Here is an 18971-nt window from a genome sequence, read left to right on the forward strand (position 1 = left end):
GGATGATGTCCACTATGAATAGGAATAAAACTATTTCTGTCCGTTGGCTTAAAAAACACTTTTGTGGACAAAATAATAATGGTAATAATGATGTAAATTTATTATTATATTATTATTTTAGTATGATAATGGTGATTTCCTGGAATAATGAGATAACCTGCTCACTTAATGTATGCTGTTCGGTGATTTAATGAATTAATACTGTTCTCATGAGAAACGAAGGTTTGTGTGAACAAATTTTACCCACAGGGACGTACTCGTGAGAAACGAAAGTTTTTTTGCGAACAGTGTACATTTAGGCATGTTGTCATGGCGATGGCTTGCACGACGTGGCCTTTTCATTTCCGCATTGGGTGGGAGTGAGTGTGTCTAGGGGGCTGGACGTGGGAATGCCCATGAGCCACCTCCCCGCCCCTATTCATATTTAATCGGATTAGCTGCACTGCTTGGCCACGCCCACAGATGAAGACGTGATGACGAAACGCGTATGGGCGTGACCAAGCAGCTATTCGTAACTACAGAGCGGTCGATTTGTACGATTGCCCGGGACCCGCCGTGGAAGCCGAGCCTGCATTCGATCTAAGACGCCCGGAGCCGCGGTGAGACAAATCCGGTTGTTCTAGTGGTTACATCTCTGTGAATGAATTTTTATTGATTATGTACGTATGGTGTATATGCGCACAAATTTTTTAAAGAATAAAGCAGTTTGCACTATGGAACCTCTTTCTGCTGTTTTCTATATGTGAACTTGCTGCTGGGAGTGAAGTATTAAATCCGAAAAATCTATGAGGACACAGGAATTGGGTACAGAGGAATACCAGTGAAAGACTATTTATAAAGAGGTGCCTGTTAACCCATTGGGTTCTGGTGAGTGCTTTACCATAAGGGGTGTCACCGGCTAACAAGCTCTTTCTGCACTGGTGGTCTTTTCTTGGAGATGGACTTTTCTTTCTGTTTTCCATCATTTTGGTGTTTCAACTAAAATCCCATCCTCAGATGTGTGGGACTTTTTAAGGACATTACTGTGGTTTTTGTTGTAAACCATGGGGCTTCTACCCTCTTAAGAATGATTGTTTTGTTGTTTTAGCGCTGTCAATATGGTATATATTGGACAATAGATTCACGAGGGCTATATACTATATAATTTTTATGATTTATCTTTTGTATGATAGCAGCTTGCAAATTATATCATCTTTTGTTTCTGTGTGCGCTGGGATCGGTGGGGAATATTCTTAGCAATTTTTGTTTAGATTGTTTGCCAGTGATATCAGTACTTGTTACATAGTTAAATTTACCCTTAGCGAACATGGATGCAATCAATTTTTTGAGGGATCGACAAATTGATTTAGAAGCAGTGTTTTCCTGTGAAGGGGGAACACTTGAAGATAATGATTATACGGAAACTCTAACAGCACTAGCCAACACCCTTGAGAAACAAGTTCGCACCTGGTGGGATATCTGTACGTTTGAACAGTACCTCAAGGACAAATTAATAATGAGAAGCCTGAGGTGGGATGTGGCACCTCAGGACGGACTTGATGACACAGGTTCTATGTCAGAGTGGCTTGATTTCTTTAATGGAGTTGGCTATAAATTACAGCAACTGGTATTAGCACGTAAAAAGAGAAAAATGGTGATTTTGGAAAAAAGAATCACAGATTTGCAGTCCTTATTAGAACCAATAAGAGGCACTCCACAACTAGCTTCTTTCAATAGTGATATTCAGAAAAAATTGGAAAAGGTGGATAGGGATACACAAAAAAAGAAAATAAAGAAATTTAGAAGGGATTTAAATGATTTTAGGAATCACACTATGTATAGTTGGCAGGTAGGATTTAGACCATCAACACAAGAAGAAACCGGGGTTGGGGTTACATCTACACAACCAGTAACTAACGTACCAAAAGCATTGGATAATATCCCTAAGGTAACTGAGGAGGCCTTACCAAGAAAAATAAATTTTGGGAAAAAAAACCCCCAAAACAGTCAGGCACGTAAACAGTCCAATTTTGTGGGTAAGAATAAGGGATACAAGGAAACTCGCCCGGGTTATAATCAACAAGGGATATATCAGCCTGACACACATAACCGTTTTGCTCCTCTAGTGAGATCATCCTCACCCCGTAATACTCAGATGCCCCCTTTTTTAGGGAGAGGCGGGAGGGGACATTGGAGGGGGAGACCAAGAGGGGGGCGACCATGGAGAGGTCGACCCTCTTATCCACCATCCGTCCAGAACAATCAGGATTGGAGACATCCCCAGGATTGGGGAATGCCATACAGTCCGGTCAGACAACAACAAAAAACCATGGAAAAAGAGGCTGCAGAGCCGGTAAACGCCTCAAACAAAAAAAGACGCAGGGAGACGGAATGACAGGGATTTATAATTTGACTCAAGTAACTTTATCCCAGAAAGAAAAAAACATTCTAAATGCGGGTTTGAAATGTTCTGTACGCCAACCAATGAATAAATTTAATGTCTATATTGAAGTACAGAAATACGTACGGAAGATCAATATTAAGAAATATATGCTTTCTAATAGCAGTATGATAACGAATAATAGGGATAATGGAATAATTGGCGTGAACAGCAATCTCCGGAATAAGTCATTATTTAATCCACCACTACCTTCCAACCACCAAGTGGAGGTGTTTAAACAATCAGTCCTTAGGGATTTAGATGCCCTTCCACTAAAGAAAAATCCTTGTCCTATATATATTAAAGAAGGGATTAAAGCCCTAGAGGAAAGAAAGGATATTATTGTCCGACCAGCAGATAAAGGGGGAGGTGTGGTACTGTTGGATAAGCAGTATTACCACACTCAGCTATGCGATATGTTGTCAGATCAAACAACATATACTCTACTAGATAGAGACCCTACGAAATCGTATCGTGAGGATTTGGGCAATTTGGTGGATTTTGGATATTATATGCGGGTCCTAACAAAAAAGGAACGGTTATTTTTGGTACCTAGTTATAATAGAATTCCCAATATTTACACGTTACCTAAGATCCATAAGAGTCAGACGGAACCCCCGGCTAGGCCAATCGTTAACGGAATAAAATCAGTGACTGCTAGGATTGGTCAATATTTAGACCATTTCTTGCAGATGAGTGTGGTCACTACACGTGCCTATTTAAAGGACACCACAAGCTTTTTAGGTTTGTTGCGTGGTGTGGAGTTTCCTGGAGACGCTGAAATCTTTTTAGTAACAGCAGATGTGTCGTCTCTCTATACGATTATACAGCACGAGGATGCCCTGTTGGCTCTCAATTGGGCATTCTCTCAGAGGGACGACCTGCCTTACATACAAAAAAAGTTTTTGCGAATGGCTCTGGAATTTTGCCTGTCGCACAACTACTTTTGGTATGATGGTAAATTTTATAACCAAAAGAAAGGGGTAGCGATGGGTTCAAAATTTGCGCCGAGTTTGGCGAATTTATTTATGAGCCATTGGGAGGATATACGGATTTTTGCGAACCGGAGAAGGGAATTACTTTTCTATCATAGGTATATAGATGATATGTTTTTCATCTGGCAAGGCACGGAGGAATCTCTGAAGGACTTTTCTGATGGTTTGAACAACAATAATAACAATATAAAATTAGACTTCAGTTGGAATAAAAAGTCAATCCACTTTCTGGATGTAACTGTAATGAGAGAAATGACTAATTTGTCCACAAAAGTGTTTTTTAAGCCAACGGACAGAAATAGTTTTATTCCTATTCATAGTGGACATCATCCGCTTTGGCTACGTGGGATACCGAAAGGTCAGTTTCTTCGTGTTAGAAGAAATTGTACCTTTGATGATGATTATTTGACACAGGCATCTTTAGTCAGGGATAAATTTGTGGAAAAGGGTTACTCCTTTGACATGCTGGATCAGGAATTGCAACAGGTGCTACGTGTACCCCAGGAGCAATGTTTACAACGGAAAGAAAGGATAATGTGTAGTACTCATGAATGGGGTTTCATTAGCACCCTCCATGGCCAATACAAGGAGGTAGAGGGGATTATCCGAAAACACTGGGACATCCTCAAATTAGATAGGACGCTCAAGGGAGTAATTCCTGAGAACCCTAGATTTATTTACAGACGTAATTTCTCTTTTGGGGATAAAATTGTCAAAAAGGTTTTGGATCCACCCTCCAGGCCTCTTATGTTCTGGGATCGAGCTGGCTTTTTTGCCTGTCGAAGGTGCAAAGCCTGTAAATCTGTTCACAATCACATTCGGGGGATTGATCAATTCACCTCCACTGGTAATGGACAAAATTTTAAGATCGATCAATTTATCACATGTGTGACCACACATGTAGTATATGTACTTCAGTGCCCGTGTGGGCTGATGTATGTAGGACGAACAAAAAGGAAATTATGTACTAGGGTGGCAGAACATATTTACAATATTTCCATTGGCTATAAGGACCATAGTGTTTCCCTACATTTCAGACTTAAACACGACAGGGACCCAACAGGTCTTAAGTTTTGGGGTGTAGATAGGGTCTTTCCGAATTGGAAGGGCAGTAATTTAGTCCGGGAAATATCTAAACGTGAGACCGAGTGGCTGTTCCGTATGAACACTTTGAGTCCCTACGGTTTAAATATAGAGGTGGATGTTAACTGTTTCATTAGTGACTACTAAGTTTTTATTGCAGTACACTGGGGAAATATTGAGGAGGATTTGAGCTTAATATATTTTAGAACAGTTTCTGCATAACATATTTAGCCTTGTTTTATTAATATATTTTTTTATGTGAACACAGCATACATGTATACAAAAAAGAGTATAGGTCGGTTCTATTCTATTCTATTTTTTGGGACACCTACTTTTGCAGTCGAGTAGACCAAGAGGTCTGCATTTTCTAGCTTTGCTGGTACTCAACATTCGGGTTTTATTTTATCTTATCATTTTTTATTAATCTATCAGACAAGACTATTGATTAAGATAGTGTGGAGAATTATTTAATATTTTATTGAATGTAATGCATTTTGCTCTGCATACATATTGGTGGTATATATAGATTTGAGATATATGTGCCTTTTATCTCAATGCATTTTTCTAAGATGGATACCTGCAATATTGACAATATTTATTATTTTGGTATGATAATGGGTATTTTAGGTAATAATGATGTAAATTTATTATTATATTATTATTTTAGTATGATAATGGTGATTTCCTGGAATAATGAGATAACCTGCTCACTTAATGTATGCTGTTCGGTGATTTAATGAATTAATACTGTTCTCATGAGAAACGAAGGTTTGTGTGAACAAATTTTACCCACAGGGACGTACTCGTGAGAAACGAAAGTTTTTTTGCGAACAGTGTACATTTAGGCATGTTGTCATGGCGATGGCTTGCACGACGTGGCCTTTTCATTTCCGCATTGGGTGGGAGTGAGTGTGTCTAGGGGGCTGGACGTGGGAATGCCCATGAGCCACCTCCCCGCCCCTATTCATATTTAATCGGATTAGCTGCACTGCTTGGCCACGCCCACAGATGAAGACGTGATGACGAAACGCGTATGGGCGTGACCAAGCAGCTATTCGTAACTACAGAGCGGTCGATTTGTACGATTGCCCGGGACCCGCCGTGGAAGCCGAGCCTGCATTCGATCTAAGACGCCCGGAGCCGCGGTGAGACAAATCCGGTTGTTCTAGTGGTTACATCTCTGTGAATGAATTTTTATTGATTATGTACGTATGGTGTATATGCGCACAAATTTTTTAAAGAATAAAGCAGTTTGCACTATGGAACCTCTTTCTGCTGTTTTCTATATGTGAACTTGCTGCTGGGAGTGAAGTATTAAATCCGAAAAATCTATGAGGACACAGGAATTGGGTACAGAGGAATACCAGTGAAAGACTATTTATAAAGAGGTGCCTGTTAACCCATTGGGTTCGGGTGAGTGCTTTACCATAAGGGGTGTCACCGGCTAACAAGCTCTTTCTGCACTGGTGGTCTTTTCTTGGAGATGGACTTTTCTTTCTGTTTTCCATCATTTTGGTGTTTCAACTAAAATCCCATCCTCAGATGTGTGGGACTTTTTAAGGACATTACTGTGGTTTTTGTTGTAAACCATGGGGCTTCTACCCTCTTAAGAATGATTGTTTTGTTGTTTTAGCGCTGTCAATATGGTATATATTGGACAATAGATTCACGAGGGCTATATACTATATAATTTTTATGATTTATCTTTTGTATGATAGCAGCTTGCAAATTATATCATCTTTTGTTTCTGTGTGCGCTGGGATCGGTGGGGAATATTCTTAGCAATTTTTGTTTAGATTGTTTGCCAGTGATATCAGTACATTATCCACAAATGGCGAAGACATGGAACAGTGGTGAACTTTCCCAGGAGTGGCCGGCCGCCCAAAATTACCCCAAGAGCGCAGCGACGACTCATCCAAGAGGTCACAAAAGACCCCACAACAACGTCCAAGGAACTGCAGGCCTCACTTGCCTCAGTTAAGGTCAGCGTTCATGCCTCCACCATCAGGAAAAGACTGGGCAAAAATGGCCTGCATGGCAGAGTTCCAAGGAGAAAACCACTGCTGAGCAAAAAGAACATCAAAGCTCGTCTCAATTTCTCCACAACACATCTTGATGTTTCCCAAGACTTTTGGGACAACATTCTGTGGACCGATGAGACAAAAGTGGAACTCTTTGGAAGGTGTGTGTCCAAGTATATCTGGCATAGAAGGAACACTGCATTTCATAAAAAGAACATTATACCAACAGTAAAATATGGTGGTGGTAGTGTGATGGTCTGGGGCTGTTTTGCTGCTTCAGGACCTGGAAGACTTGCCGTGATAAAAGGAACTATGAATTCTGCTGTCTACCAAGAGATCCTGAAGGAGAATGTCCGACCATCTGTTCGTGTACTCAAGCTGAAACGAACTTGGGTTCTGCAGCAGGACAATGATCCTAAACACACCAGCAAGTCCACCACCGAATGGCTGAAGAAAAACAAAATGAAGACTTTGGAGTGGCCTAGCCAAAGTCCTGACCTGAATCCTATTGAGATGTTGTGGTATGACCTTAAAAAGGCCGTTAATGCTCGAAAACCCTCTAATGTAACTGAATTAGGACAATTCTGCAAAGATGAGTGGGCCAAAATTCCTCCAGGACGCTGTAAAAGCCTCATTGCACGTTATCGCAAACGCTTGGTTGCAGTTGTTGCTGCTAAGGGTGGCCCAACCAGTTATTAGGTTTAGGGGGCAATCACTTTTTCACACAGGGCCATGATGGTTTGGATTTTTTTTCACCTTTAATAATAAACACCTTCATTTACAAATTGCATTTTGTGTTTACTTGTGTTGTCCTTGACTATTGTTTAAATTGGTTTGATGTTCCGAAACACTTAAGTGTGACAAACATGCAAAGGAACAGGAATTGAGGAAGGGGGCAAACACTTTTTCACACCACTGTATACTTTTTATTGTGCATATTAACAGTTGCCATATACCTTTTTAGCAAAATTATTGAGAAGCAGCAGTTTACCTAAATAAATGAGTCTTCATTTAGCTATTTGTCCTCATTGTGGTATAGCAGACACAGCAGGAAGATGATTGCCTGTTTGATGAGGTGGAATAACGTGTAGATCCCTAGTATATGGCAGGTAGAAATACAGTGCCTTGCGAAAGTATTCGGCCCCCTTGAACTTTTCAACCTTTTGCCACATTTCAGGCTTCAAACATAAAGATATAACATTTTTATTTTTTGTGAAGAATCACCAACAAGTGGGACACAATTGTGAAGTGGAACGAAATCTATTGGATTTTTGAAACTTTTTTAACTAATAAAAAAATGAAAAGTGGGGCGTGCAAAATTATTCGGCCCCCTTGCGTTAATACTTTGTAGAGCCACCTTTTGCTGCGATTACAGCTGCAAGTCGCTTGGGGTATGTCTCTATCAGTTTTGCACTTTGAGAGACTGAAATTCTTGCCCATTCTTCCTTGCAAAACAGCTCGAGCTCAGTGAGGTTGGATGGAGAGCGTTTGTGAACAGCAGTTTTCAGCTCTTTCCACAGATTCTCGATTGGATTCAGGTCTGGACTTTGACTTGGCCATTCTAACACCTGGATACGTTTATTTGTGAACCATTCCTTTGTAAATTTTGCTGTATGTTTGGGATCATTGTCTTGTTGGAAGATAAATCTCTGTCACAGTTTCAGGTCTTTTGCAGATTCCAACAGGTTTTCATCCAGAATGGTCCTGTATTTGGCTGCATCCATCTTCCCCTCAATTTTAACCATCTTCCCTGTCCCTGCTGAAGAAAAGCAGGCCCAAATCATGATGCTGCCACCACCATGTTTGACAGTGGGGATGGTGTGTTGAGGGTGATGAGCTGTGTTGCTTTTATGCCAAACATATCGTTTTGCATTGTGGGCAAAAAGTTTGATTTTGGTTTCATCTGACCAGAGCACCTTCTTCCTTTGGTGTGTCTCCCAGGTGGCTTGTGGCAAACTTTAGACGAGACTTTTTATGGATATCTTTGAGAAATGGCTTTCTTCTTGCCACTCTTCCATAAAGGCCAGATTTGTGCAGTGTACGACTGATTGTTGTCCTATGGACAGACTCTCCCACCTCAGCTGTAGTTCTCTGCAGTTCATCCAGAGTGATCATGGGCCTCTTGGCTGCATCTCTGATCAGTCTTCTCCTTGTCTGAGCTGAAAGTTTAGAGGGACGGCCAGGTCTTGGTAGATTTGCAGTGGTCTGATACTCCTTCCATTTCAAAATGATCGCTTGCACAGTGCTCCTTGGGATGTTTAAAGCTTGGGAAATCTTTTTGTATCCAAATCCGGCTTTAAACTTCTCCACAACAGTATTACGGACCTGCCTGGTGTGTTCCTTGGTCTTCATGATGCTCTCTGCGCTTTCAACAGAACCCTGAGACTATCACAGAGCAAGTGCATTTATACAGAGACTTGATTACACACAGGTGGATTCTATTTATCACCATCAGTCATTTAGGACAACATTGGATCATTCAGAGATCCTCACTGAACTTCTGGAGTGAGTTTGCTGCACTGAAAGTAAAGGGGCCGAAAAATTTTGCACACACCACTTTTCAGTTTTTTTATTTGCTAAAAAAGTTTAAAATATCCAACAGATTTCATTCCACTTCACAATTGTGTACCACTTGTTGGTGATTCTTCACAAAAAATTTAAATTTTTTATCTTTATGTTTGAAGCCTGAAATGTGGCAAAAGTTTGAAAAGTTCAAGGGGGCTGAATACTTTCGCAAGGCACTGTAGATTTATGCCTTCAACGTGTAATCTTGTAGCCCATTTTTCTTGCATGCTAGTCTCATATCACAAATAAGAGGTTACTAAGGTTATGTAAACTCTCGTAGGACAGAATACAACTTCGGAAGTGATGTAATGTGTTGTATTGTATTGTATTCTTTCATTTCCAAGCATGTGCGGACGAGCTCTTCCAAAAAAATGTTCGGACTAATGCTGTACTGATTAAAAAAAAATCGTAATTCCGGATGAACTGTTGTGATTGGCTCTCGAAAACTGTGCTAATCAGATTATCGTATGAACGGTTTGAAAGCAGTCATTTTTTTTCTGATTTTCTGATCATGTGTTCTAAAGTTTAGGTTCTCTGGTTGTCAATTTGTTGCATTTTCACATTCGACTCATTTCCTGCTTTTTGAATGCCATTTGTGCTATAAAACAAAAAGATCCCACAGAAATGAGAAGAGTAACATTGATGTTTGGTGTTTCAGATCCTTAAAGGAAAATTAGAATCACTGACAGGATTCTTGGATCCAGGAAATTTTGCTGACAGTTTGTAAGTTGTTATTTCTTAGAAGCAATGTTAAGTGTCATCATAGTAATCATGGAAACAGTTTTCTCATTCTCTTATACATTATATGAATCTACAGGAAGGCCATTAATAAGGCCTATGAGGCTTTTGTGCTGTCTGTTGGCCATCTGGATGAGCGGGTGTTCCTAGAAGATGCAGAAGATGAGATTGGAAGTGTAGGACGCTGTCTGAATCCTGATCTGGGAGCGGAGTCTGTAGAGAGAGCCCAGGTGTCTTACCATTTGCAGCAACATTTTGACAGGGTAAGTTTAAAAAGCCCACAAATGCATAAGGCTAGCCCAAAGTGACAATAATACATGTTACAAATTTATCAACATCAGTGTGCCATCCTATTACATATATTTTCACTTTAATGCAGATGAAGTCGCTTCGGATTTCCACGCCGCTCACCTCCCTAAAATACATTAAAGAAAACAATCCGTACACCACGCCTGTGTCCAGCGCCACATACAGTGTCAGACGCTTGTTTGCCATCCTATCAGGACTAAAACCTGCTCCGAGCGAGAGGCTTCTCCAGATGATAAGGTATCTTATTCCCTGTTCTGGATGTAACTTTATCATCTAAGAATATGATGTGCTTATATCACAGGAATGTTGAGGTGGCGCTTTTATCCATTTATCAAAGAAGTCTACAGTTGTTTTATTTCCAGTATATCTATAGTAAACACTTTAAGGCATTTTAATGCACACAAACGCAATATAATACCAATTTTTTGTAAAATAAAAAAGATGATGTTATACTGAGTAAATAGATACCTAACATGTCAGGCTTTAAAATTGCATACGCCTGTAGCGGCAAACTATGATACCTACAAATCTCTATAGGCGACGCTTTTCAATGCCTTTACAGGTTACTAGTTTAGAATTACACAGGAGGTCTGGGACTTGAATTGCTATTTACGTATACATGCAGGACCGACATGTGCGTTCGCCTTTGTGTGCAAGCCTGGGAGGATGGGGGTGCTTTAAATGTTTTAATTATTTTTATATTATTTAAAAAAAACATATTTTACACTGTCTCTTTAAATGTTTGTTGCTGTCACAAGGAATGTAAACATAATTTGTGACAATCATTAGTGACCGGACCTCTTTACTGAGACATCTGGAGTCTAAGTCTATATGTCTCCTCTGTCCTTAACTGCATCAGATCAGTCTAATTCGATGCTTGTACCAGCTAGTAATAGCTTGACAATAGCTTGACAATAGCTTGGCATGCGCCGTAGACAGCGGTGCCTGTCTTTCGGCAAATATCTCCTAAACCGTGTAGGTTTAGGAGATATTTCTTGGACCTACAGGTAAACCTTAATCTAGGCTTACCTGTAGGTCAAAGTGGTTTGTAAGGGTTTACAACCACTTTAAATAGGCCCAGTTTGTGACAAGTGTACTATAACTGTATCAGTTTTATTGAGGATGAAGTGAAAAGAGACATACAAATATGAAGTGCAACAGACACTAGTCGTAAGATAAGTACATTGACATATACATATTGGTTATAGAACATTGAAGGTCAAATTAACAAGAAGTGCCGATAGTAAACATACAAAAAAGTAATACACACTGTAGTGGGGACACCAAGCGGCCCGTCATAAACCAATAGAATTGTAGGTGCCCACAGAGGGGGAATGAAGGGGAAAATCATATGGGTAGGTACCTAGGACATACTTAAGAAAAGATTTCTAATTTTGATGGGGTGTCATTCCTCAGCATTGCAAGTGGGACCATCTTCTAACCACCTGTCCCAAATTTAATGATATTTGGTTGGACAGCTTTTATGTGAGTACAGTACTTTTTTGTAGGGAAGGGTGGTGTCGATATCCTCCTCAGAAAGGGAGGAGGGAGAGTACACACTGGCAGGAAGAGGGCAGCAGAGCCCAATGCGATCATGAAGGAATTTGACCACCTATGACCAGTATCCTTGAATAGAAGGACAGGACCATAGCACGTGATAAAAAAGAGCCCCTGAAATAACCACACCTAGGACATGCTGGACTGTGTTCCGGCCTATACCTGGAAAGGCGAAGGGGTGTTAAATAGGACCTATGGAGGATGTAGAGATGGGTGAGGCGGTCAGACTTGGGGGATATAGATTTGCAAGTAGCTAGCATCTCCTCCCAGTCCTCATCCATCACGTCACTCAGGTCCAATTGATACTACAGGGCATTGGCAGGAGGCAACATGAGATAGTTGTAACACAAGGAAATCCGTTTTTTGGGATCCCGACTCATGATTATATCTACTGGATATAGCAAATCAAGCGCATGTAGAAGTTGGATGTAACGAAAGAACATGGGGTTGGGTACATCAAAGCCATCTTTCAGTGCTTGAAATGATTTAACCGAGCTATTAGCTATGACATGCGAAAGATATATGACCCCCTTGTCAAACCATAAACTGGTCTGGGACAGATAACAACTCGGGCAAATGCAGATTGTCCCACAATGGCGTATGGGTATGAAATACAGGAGCCTTGCTATAGTTCACGGTCAGCTGACAGATTTTTGCAGTGGTGGAATAACATACGGCTCCTATTGCCCATATGGGACAATTCGCAAGTGCCACAAAGTAGAATTTGAAATGGGTGAACCACTCTTAACTGTATTTAAATTAATTTTTTTTTGCATTTTTTTCCAGATCCTGCTCTAGGAACCCCTCTCAGATGATATCAAAATGTGTGAAAGATATGTTTGATGTGTTTTGTGAACATACTGTGTCTGAAGGAGGAGAGACTCAGTACTGCAAAGGTTTGACATATTGTTTGCATGCTGTTTATCTAACTGCAGACATTTTTATGACACATATGACATGCGTACAGTATTTGCACCCGTTGAACGTCCATTCTGTGGGATGTGAAAAAAGAAAATGTCAGGAAAAAAAATAAATTCTAACAACAGATCAACGTTCTATTTTCCCCCATTCCCTCAGCAAAACCAGTAGTGATACCAGAGTTGTATTGCAATTCAAATCCCATAAAAGTTTGAACTCCGGTTTCATTCTTTCATGTGTGTAAGACAAGAGATCAGATATCATTTCTTTATTAAAGATTTTTTTTTTTTAAACAAACATGTCATACTTACCTCCTCTGTGCGATTGGTTTTGATGGTCCTGATCTTCCTCTTCTGGGGTCCCTCAGCGGTGCTCCTGGCTCCTCATCTTCTCGAGTGCCCCTTTGGAGAGCCACTCTCTCTCGGGGCACGCATACGTGCGCGCTCCTGAGTCCTGCTGCTGTGTCTATTGACACAGACAGCAGGACTTGGCCCCGCCCCCGACTCCCAAGTCATTGGATTTGATTGACAGCAGCCACTGGCTGCTCTGCTATCAATCTATCCAATCAGGACCCAAGACACCGGCTGACATATAAAAAAAAAAATTGGGGTTTACATCCACTTTAATGCAGCACTTTGAGAAAGTATTTTGCTCTAATAAAGACAATATTACTCGTTTGTAAACGTACCTTTTAATATTGTCTGTTAACCACTTCCTGCCCACCATATAGAAAAATGACGTGCGCAAAGTGGTTAAGTTATCCTGACTGGATGTCATATGATGTCCAGCAGCATAAGCCGCTAGCATGTGCTCACTGGGGTCACAGCGATCGGTAGTGTGTCAGTCTGACACACCGCATCTGAAGTAGGCTCTTTACAATGTGATCAGCTGTGTCTAATCACAACTATCACAGTGTAAACAGGAAGAGCCATTTATCGGCTTTTCCTCCACTCGCCTTGACAGGTGCGAGTAGAAGAGAGCCGATCAGCTGCTCTCCTGATAGGGGGGTCTGCGCTGATAATCAGTGCATTGATTATCAGTGCAGACTCATTGAGAATGCCCACTTCAGACCACCAGGTGAGTCCACTAGGGGTGCCAATCAGTGCCCATTAGGATGGCACTTTGTGGCAAGCAGTGATTCCTGTCAGTGCTTCCTGATCAGTGCTGCCTATCAGGGCCATCTATCTGTGCCGCCCACCAGTGCTGCCTATGAGTGCCCATCAGTGCCTATGAGTGCCCATTAGTGCCACCCTTAAGTGCCCATCAGTGCTGCATATCAGTGCACATCAGTGCTGCTTATCAGTTATTATTATTGCAAGTAAGTGCCTCATCATCAGTGTCACCTTATCAGTACCATCTTATTAGTGCCAATCAGTACTGCATCATCAATGCCCGTCATTGCAGCCTCATCAGTGCTCTTCAGTGAAGGAGGAAATGTACTTTTTTACAAAGTTTTGTAACAGAAACAAAGAAAAACTTTTTCAAAATGTGTTGTCTTTTTTTATTTGGAGCGCAAAAATAAAAACCTCAGTGGTGATCAAATACCAATAAAAAAAGGGTGCACAGGACGGGCTATTGACACAACTTAGCGCCAAAAGAAAACCCTTCAAAGGAATGATATTAACTACATAGCACTAAATCTTAGCCACCATGTTAAATTCAGATAAATAAAACAACATATCTTATATTAATTGTGTCAGCAGCTACTATAAGTAATATCCCAGTAAAAATTACAGCATTTAAAAAGTTTAACACATCTTATGTCCTTAAAACGCCATAGCAGCACTCATGTCAGTCCATCCACATGGGACAAGCATTTATATGATTCCACATATAAGAAAAAAAAGGTAAAATTATTTCTTTAACCACTTAAGCCCCGGACCAATTTGCAACCAAAGGACCAGGCCCCTTTTTGCGATTCGGCACTGTGTCACTTTAACTGACAATTGCGCGGTCGTCTCCCAAACAAAATTGGCGTCCTTTATTTCCCACAAATAGAGCTTTCTTTTGGTGGTATTTGATCACCTCTGCGGTTTTTATTTTTTGCGCTATAAACAAAAATAGAGCGACAATTTTGAAAAAACTGCAATATTTTTTACTTTTTGCTATAATAAATATCCCCAAAAAATATATAAAAAAAAACATTTTTTTCCTCAGTTTAGGCCGATACGTATTCTTCTACATATTTTTGGTAAAACAAATCGCAATTAGCAATTATTGATTGGTTTGCGCAAAAGTTATAGCGTTTACAAAATAGGGGATAGTTTTATAGCATTTTTATTAATATTTTTTTTTTTTTACTAGTAATGGCGGCGATCAGTGATTTTTACTGTGACTGCGACATTATGGCGGACACATCGGACATTTTTGACACATTTTGGGACCATTGTCATTTATACAGCAATCAGTGCTATTTAAGTGCACTGATTCCTGTGTAAATGACACTGGTAGTGAAGGAGTTAACCACTAGGGGTCAGTGTAGTGTTATGTATGACGTTATGTGTTTTTTTTTTTTATTATTGTGGGGGGGGGGGGGGGGGGGGCGTGGCCTGGCATGTGACGTCACCGATCGTCTTTCCCTATAAAAGGGAAGAGACAATCGGTGACAGCCACAGTAGGAAGCACGGGGAGAGGTTTGTTTACACAGACCTCTCCTCGTTCTTCAGCTCTGTGACCCGATCGCGGGACACCAGCGGCGATCGAGTACGCTAGTCACGGTCACGGAGCTCAGGACCAGGTCGGGAGCGCGCCGCTGGCGCAGACATATGTAGAGAATTGCAGACGATAATGCAAATATTAGAATCGTAATATATAAAAAATCTGGATTATGGAATATATGGATATACAGTGCCCTGCAAAAGTATTCATACTCCCTTGGCATTTTTCATGTTTTGTTGCCTCACAACCTGGAATTAACATGGATTGTTTGAGGATTTGCATAATTTAATTTACAGAACATGCCCACAACTTTGAAGATGTTTTTTTTTATTGTGACGCAAACGACAAATAGGACAAAATAAGAGAAAAAGTCAATGTGTATAACTATTCACCCCCCCCTAAAGTCAATACTTTGTAGAGCCACCTTTTGCGGCTATCACAGCTCCAAGTCTCTTTGGATAAGTCTCTGAGCTTGCCACATCTTACCACTGGGATTTTTGCCCATTCCTCCTTGCAAAACTGCTCCAGCTCCTTCAATTTGGATGGCTTGCACTTGTGAACAGCAATCTTTAAGTCTGACCACAGATTTTCTAATAGATTGAGGTCTGGGCTTTGACTAGGCCATTCCAACACATTTACATTTCCCCTTAAACCACTCAAGTGTTGCTTTAGCAGTGTGTTTGGGGTCATTGTCCTGCTGGAAGGTGAACCTCTATCCTAGCCTCAAATCACACACAGAGTGGTACAGGTTTTGCTCATGAATATCCCTGTATTTAGCACCATCCATCTTTCCCTCAACTCTGACCAGTTTCCCAGTCCTGACTGCTGAAAAATGGGATGGTGTTCTTTGGGTGATGCGTTGGGTTTACGCCAGACATTTTGTTTTCTTTGATGGCCAGAAAGTTACATTTTCGTCTCATCAGACCAGCACACCTTCCTCCATACATTTTGGGAGTCTCCCACATGCCTTTTTGCAAACTCAAAATGTGCCATTTTGTTTTTTGCTGAAAGTAATGGCTTTCTTCTGGCCACTCTGCCATAAAGCCCAACTCTATGGAGCGTACGGCTTATTGTTGTCCTATGTACAGATACTTCAGTCTCTGTTGTGGAACTCTGCAGCTCCTCCAGGGTTACCTTAGGTCTCTGTGCTGCCTCTCTGATTAATGCCCTCCTTGCCCGGTGTGTGAGTTTTGGTGTGCAGTTATCTCTTGGCTTGGCGCTGTTATGCCATGTTCTTTCCATTTGGTTATAATAGATTTGATGGTGCTCCTAGGGATCATCAAAGATTTGGATATTTTTTTTATAACCTAACCCCGACTTGTACTTCTCAACAACATTGTTTGGAGAGCTCCTTGGTCTTCATGGCAGTTTTTGGTTAGTGGTGCCTCTTGCTTACGTGTTGCAGCCTCTGTGGCCTTTCAAAAAGGTGTGTATATGTAATGACAGATCACGTGACACTTAGATTGCACACAGGTGGACATCATTTCACTAATTATGTGACTTCTGAAGGTAATTGGTTGCACCAGAGCTTTTTATGGGCTTCATAACAAAGGGGGTGAATACATACACACGTGCCAATTATCAGTTTTTTCTTTCTGAACAGTAGTTTTATGTATATATTTTTCTAATTTTACTTCACCAACTTAGACTATTGTGTTCTGATCCATCACATATAATTCAGATTAAAAAAACATTGAACTAAAGGATGTAATGTAACAAAATATGTAAAAAGCCAAGGGGGTTGAATACTTTTGCAAGGCACTGTACATACACAACAAATAAATGCCCACATACTCCTGCGTGTGTAGGTGCAATAGAGCTGGCATCATTGGTAGTTTGAATGAAAGTAAGCATAGGACATATAGAAAATTAAAAATTAAAAAAGTAAGTTTAAAAAAATTTGTAAATAAATTAAAATATTGGTAATTACCATATATTGCTGTGATCATGAAGCTCTGTAGCTGAAACACTAAAACCAGAGTGTGTCCTCTTTTGTGGAATGTAATGGTCGTAAAAAATGTAAACATACCTGGAACCCCACGATTATTTATATGTGTATATAGAGCCAACCACATGTATATGAATGCATACACACTAAATCGCATCAAAGGATATATACGCACATTTTTTTTTACAATGATACAGATGTGCAAACATGACATGCAAACAAGGGTTAGACAGTAATAGTAATATAGTGAAGATATGAATGAGAATGGGCATGTGGGGGAGTTAAGCAGTGAGACTGGAAATGATGGTGTTGGAAACCATGTGAGCCATGTGAGCCTGACTGTCTACAAGTGGTGGTGACGCAATGTCACTGATATTAATGCACTGAGGCAGGAGAAACGAAATGTCACTTATGAACACAGATGACTCTGTAGAAGGGGATAGAGGTGAGTCTGACTTATCTCAGCACCGAGGGGGGGGGGGGGGGGGTTAAACTTAAATGCAGTTGTCTGTAGTTTGTTTTTATTGGTCAGGAAGACCTAATGGGTATAACATCACACAGTAAGTGGACTTTGTCTGAAACAACCCAGTGTAGTGTAGTGTAGTGTCTTTAAAACAGCATCTAGACAGGTGAATTGCCACATTAGCCCAGCAAAGACTTGGACTTCCAGGCACCGATCCCTGGCTGAGATACATGAATTAATTACTATGTAGGTCATTAAAACCAAGGCTCCGTCTCATCCCCAGTAATGTCTAGATATTTTAAAGACACTACACTACGTAAAATGAATATTGAATGGTTACTTTGTCGTTGCATCAAGGCATTCGCAATTTGAGTCATGTGCCATGAAATCTGACAGGTTTTGGTGGGGATTTCCAGCTTTTGAGTCTACAATTGATCAATTAAATTGATTTGTGGAAACCTCCTCTTGTCTTTTAGATTATGGAGCAAATCAATATACACATGCTTTACCTTCTTTCAAGTAATTCCATGTAAATGAAACGGTGTAGTTTAGAAAGAAGAAAGACTGGGCATTTGTAGACTCAATTGAAAGGAATTTGGAAATCCCCTAAAGAATTACCCAGATATCTTGTGGATGTTAAATAAGACTTGGCAAAGATCAAATGATTTCCTCTACATGTGCTACTTGGAAATAACATTATACTATACGTTGCAGGATTTGATAGATAGAATCAGAGCCCCACCTAGTATACAGTCTATGCCAGGGGTCAGAAACCTTTTTCCATTTAAGGGCTGGATTCAATGTATGTGAATGCATGGAGGGCCGCATTCACCTGCTAATACATGAAGATAACATTACACAGCCCCCTGCACCTCTGAACCCCTTTATATTATACAGCCCCCCGCACCTCTGGACCCCTTTACCTTACACAGCCCCCCGCACCTCTGGACCCCTTTACATTACACAGCCCCCTGCACCTCTGGACCCCTTTAAATTACACAGCCCCCTGCACCCCTGGACCCCTTTACCTTACACAGCCCCCCGCACCTCTGGACCCCTTTACATTACACAGCCCCCTGCACCTCTGGACCCCTTTAAATTACACATCCCCCTGCACCCCTGGACCCCTTTACATTCACAACTTCACATTGCTTTGTTCCTTATATTTTTATTTTTGTCACTTGGACTGTCAGGAGAGGCCAGGCAAGCTGCGAAAGGTGGCAGGAGGGGGGGGGGGGGGGTTAGGGCTTCCCCGGCGTCCCCTCCCGCTGCTTGTGATAACAGCTGAGATGCTTGT

The 18971-nt window shown here is 40.9% G+C and overlaps 1 protein-coding gene across 2 annotated transcripts in view; it reads left to right on the forward strand.

Moving 5' to 3' along the window:
• RBL2 (RB transcriptional corepressor like 2) overlaps positions 1 to 18971 on the forward strand; it is a 154498-nt gene that overhangs the window by 86143 nt on the left and 49384 nt on the right. For both annotated transcript variants that reach the window (XM_077458472.1, XM_077458473.1), the window contains 4 exons: positions 9742 to 9806; positions 9901 to 10084; positions 10201 to 10367; positions 12474 to 12583. In XM_077458472.1, coding sequence (XP_077314598.1) covers positions 9742 to 9806; positions 9901 to 10084; positions 10201 to 10367; positions 12474 to 12583 — 526 coding nt within the window. The remainder of the gene's footprint in view (positions 1 to 9741; positions 9807 to 9900; positions 10085 to 10200; positions 10368 to 12473; positions 12584 to 18971) is intronic.

The sequence above is a fragment of the Lithobates pipiens genome, unplaced genomic scaffold (assembly GCF_037356315.1).
Source record: "Lithobates pipiens isolate NorthernLeopardFrog02 unplaced genomic scaffold, aLitPip1_a1.2 Scaffold_10, whole genome shotgun sequence".
NCBI classification, from domain to species: Eukaryota; Metazoa; Chordata; class Amphibia; order Anura; family Ranidae; genus Lithobates; species Lithobates pipiens.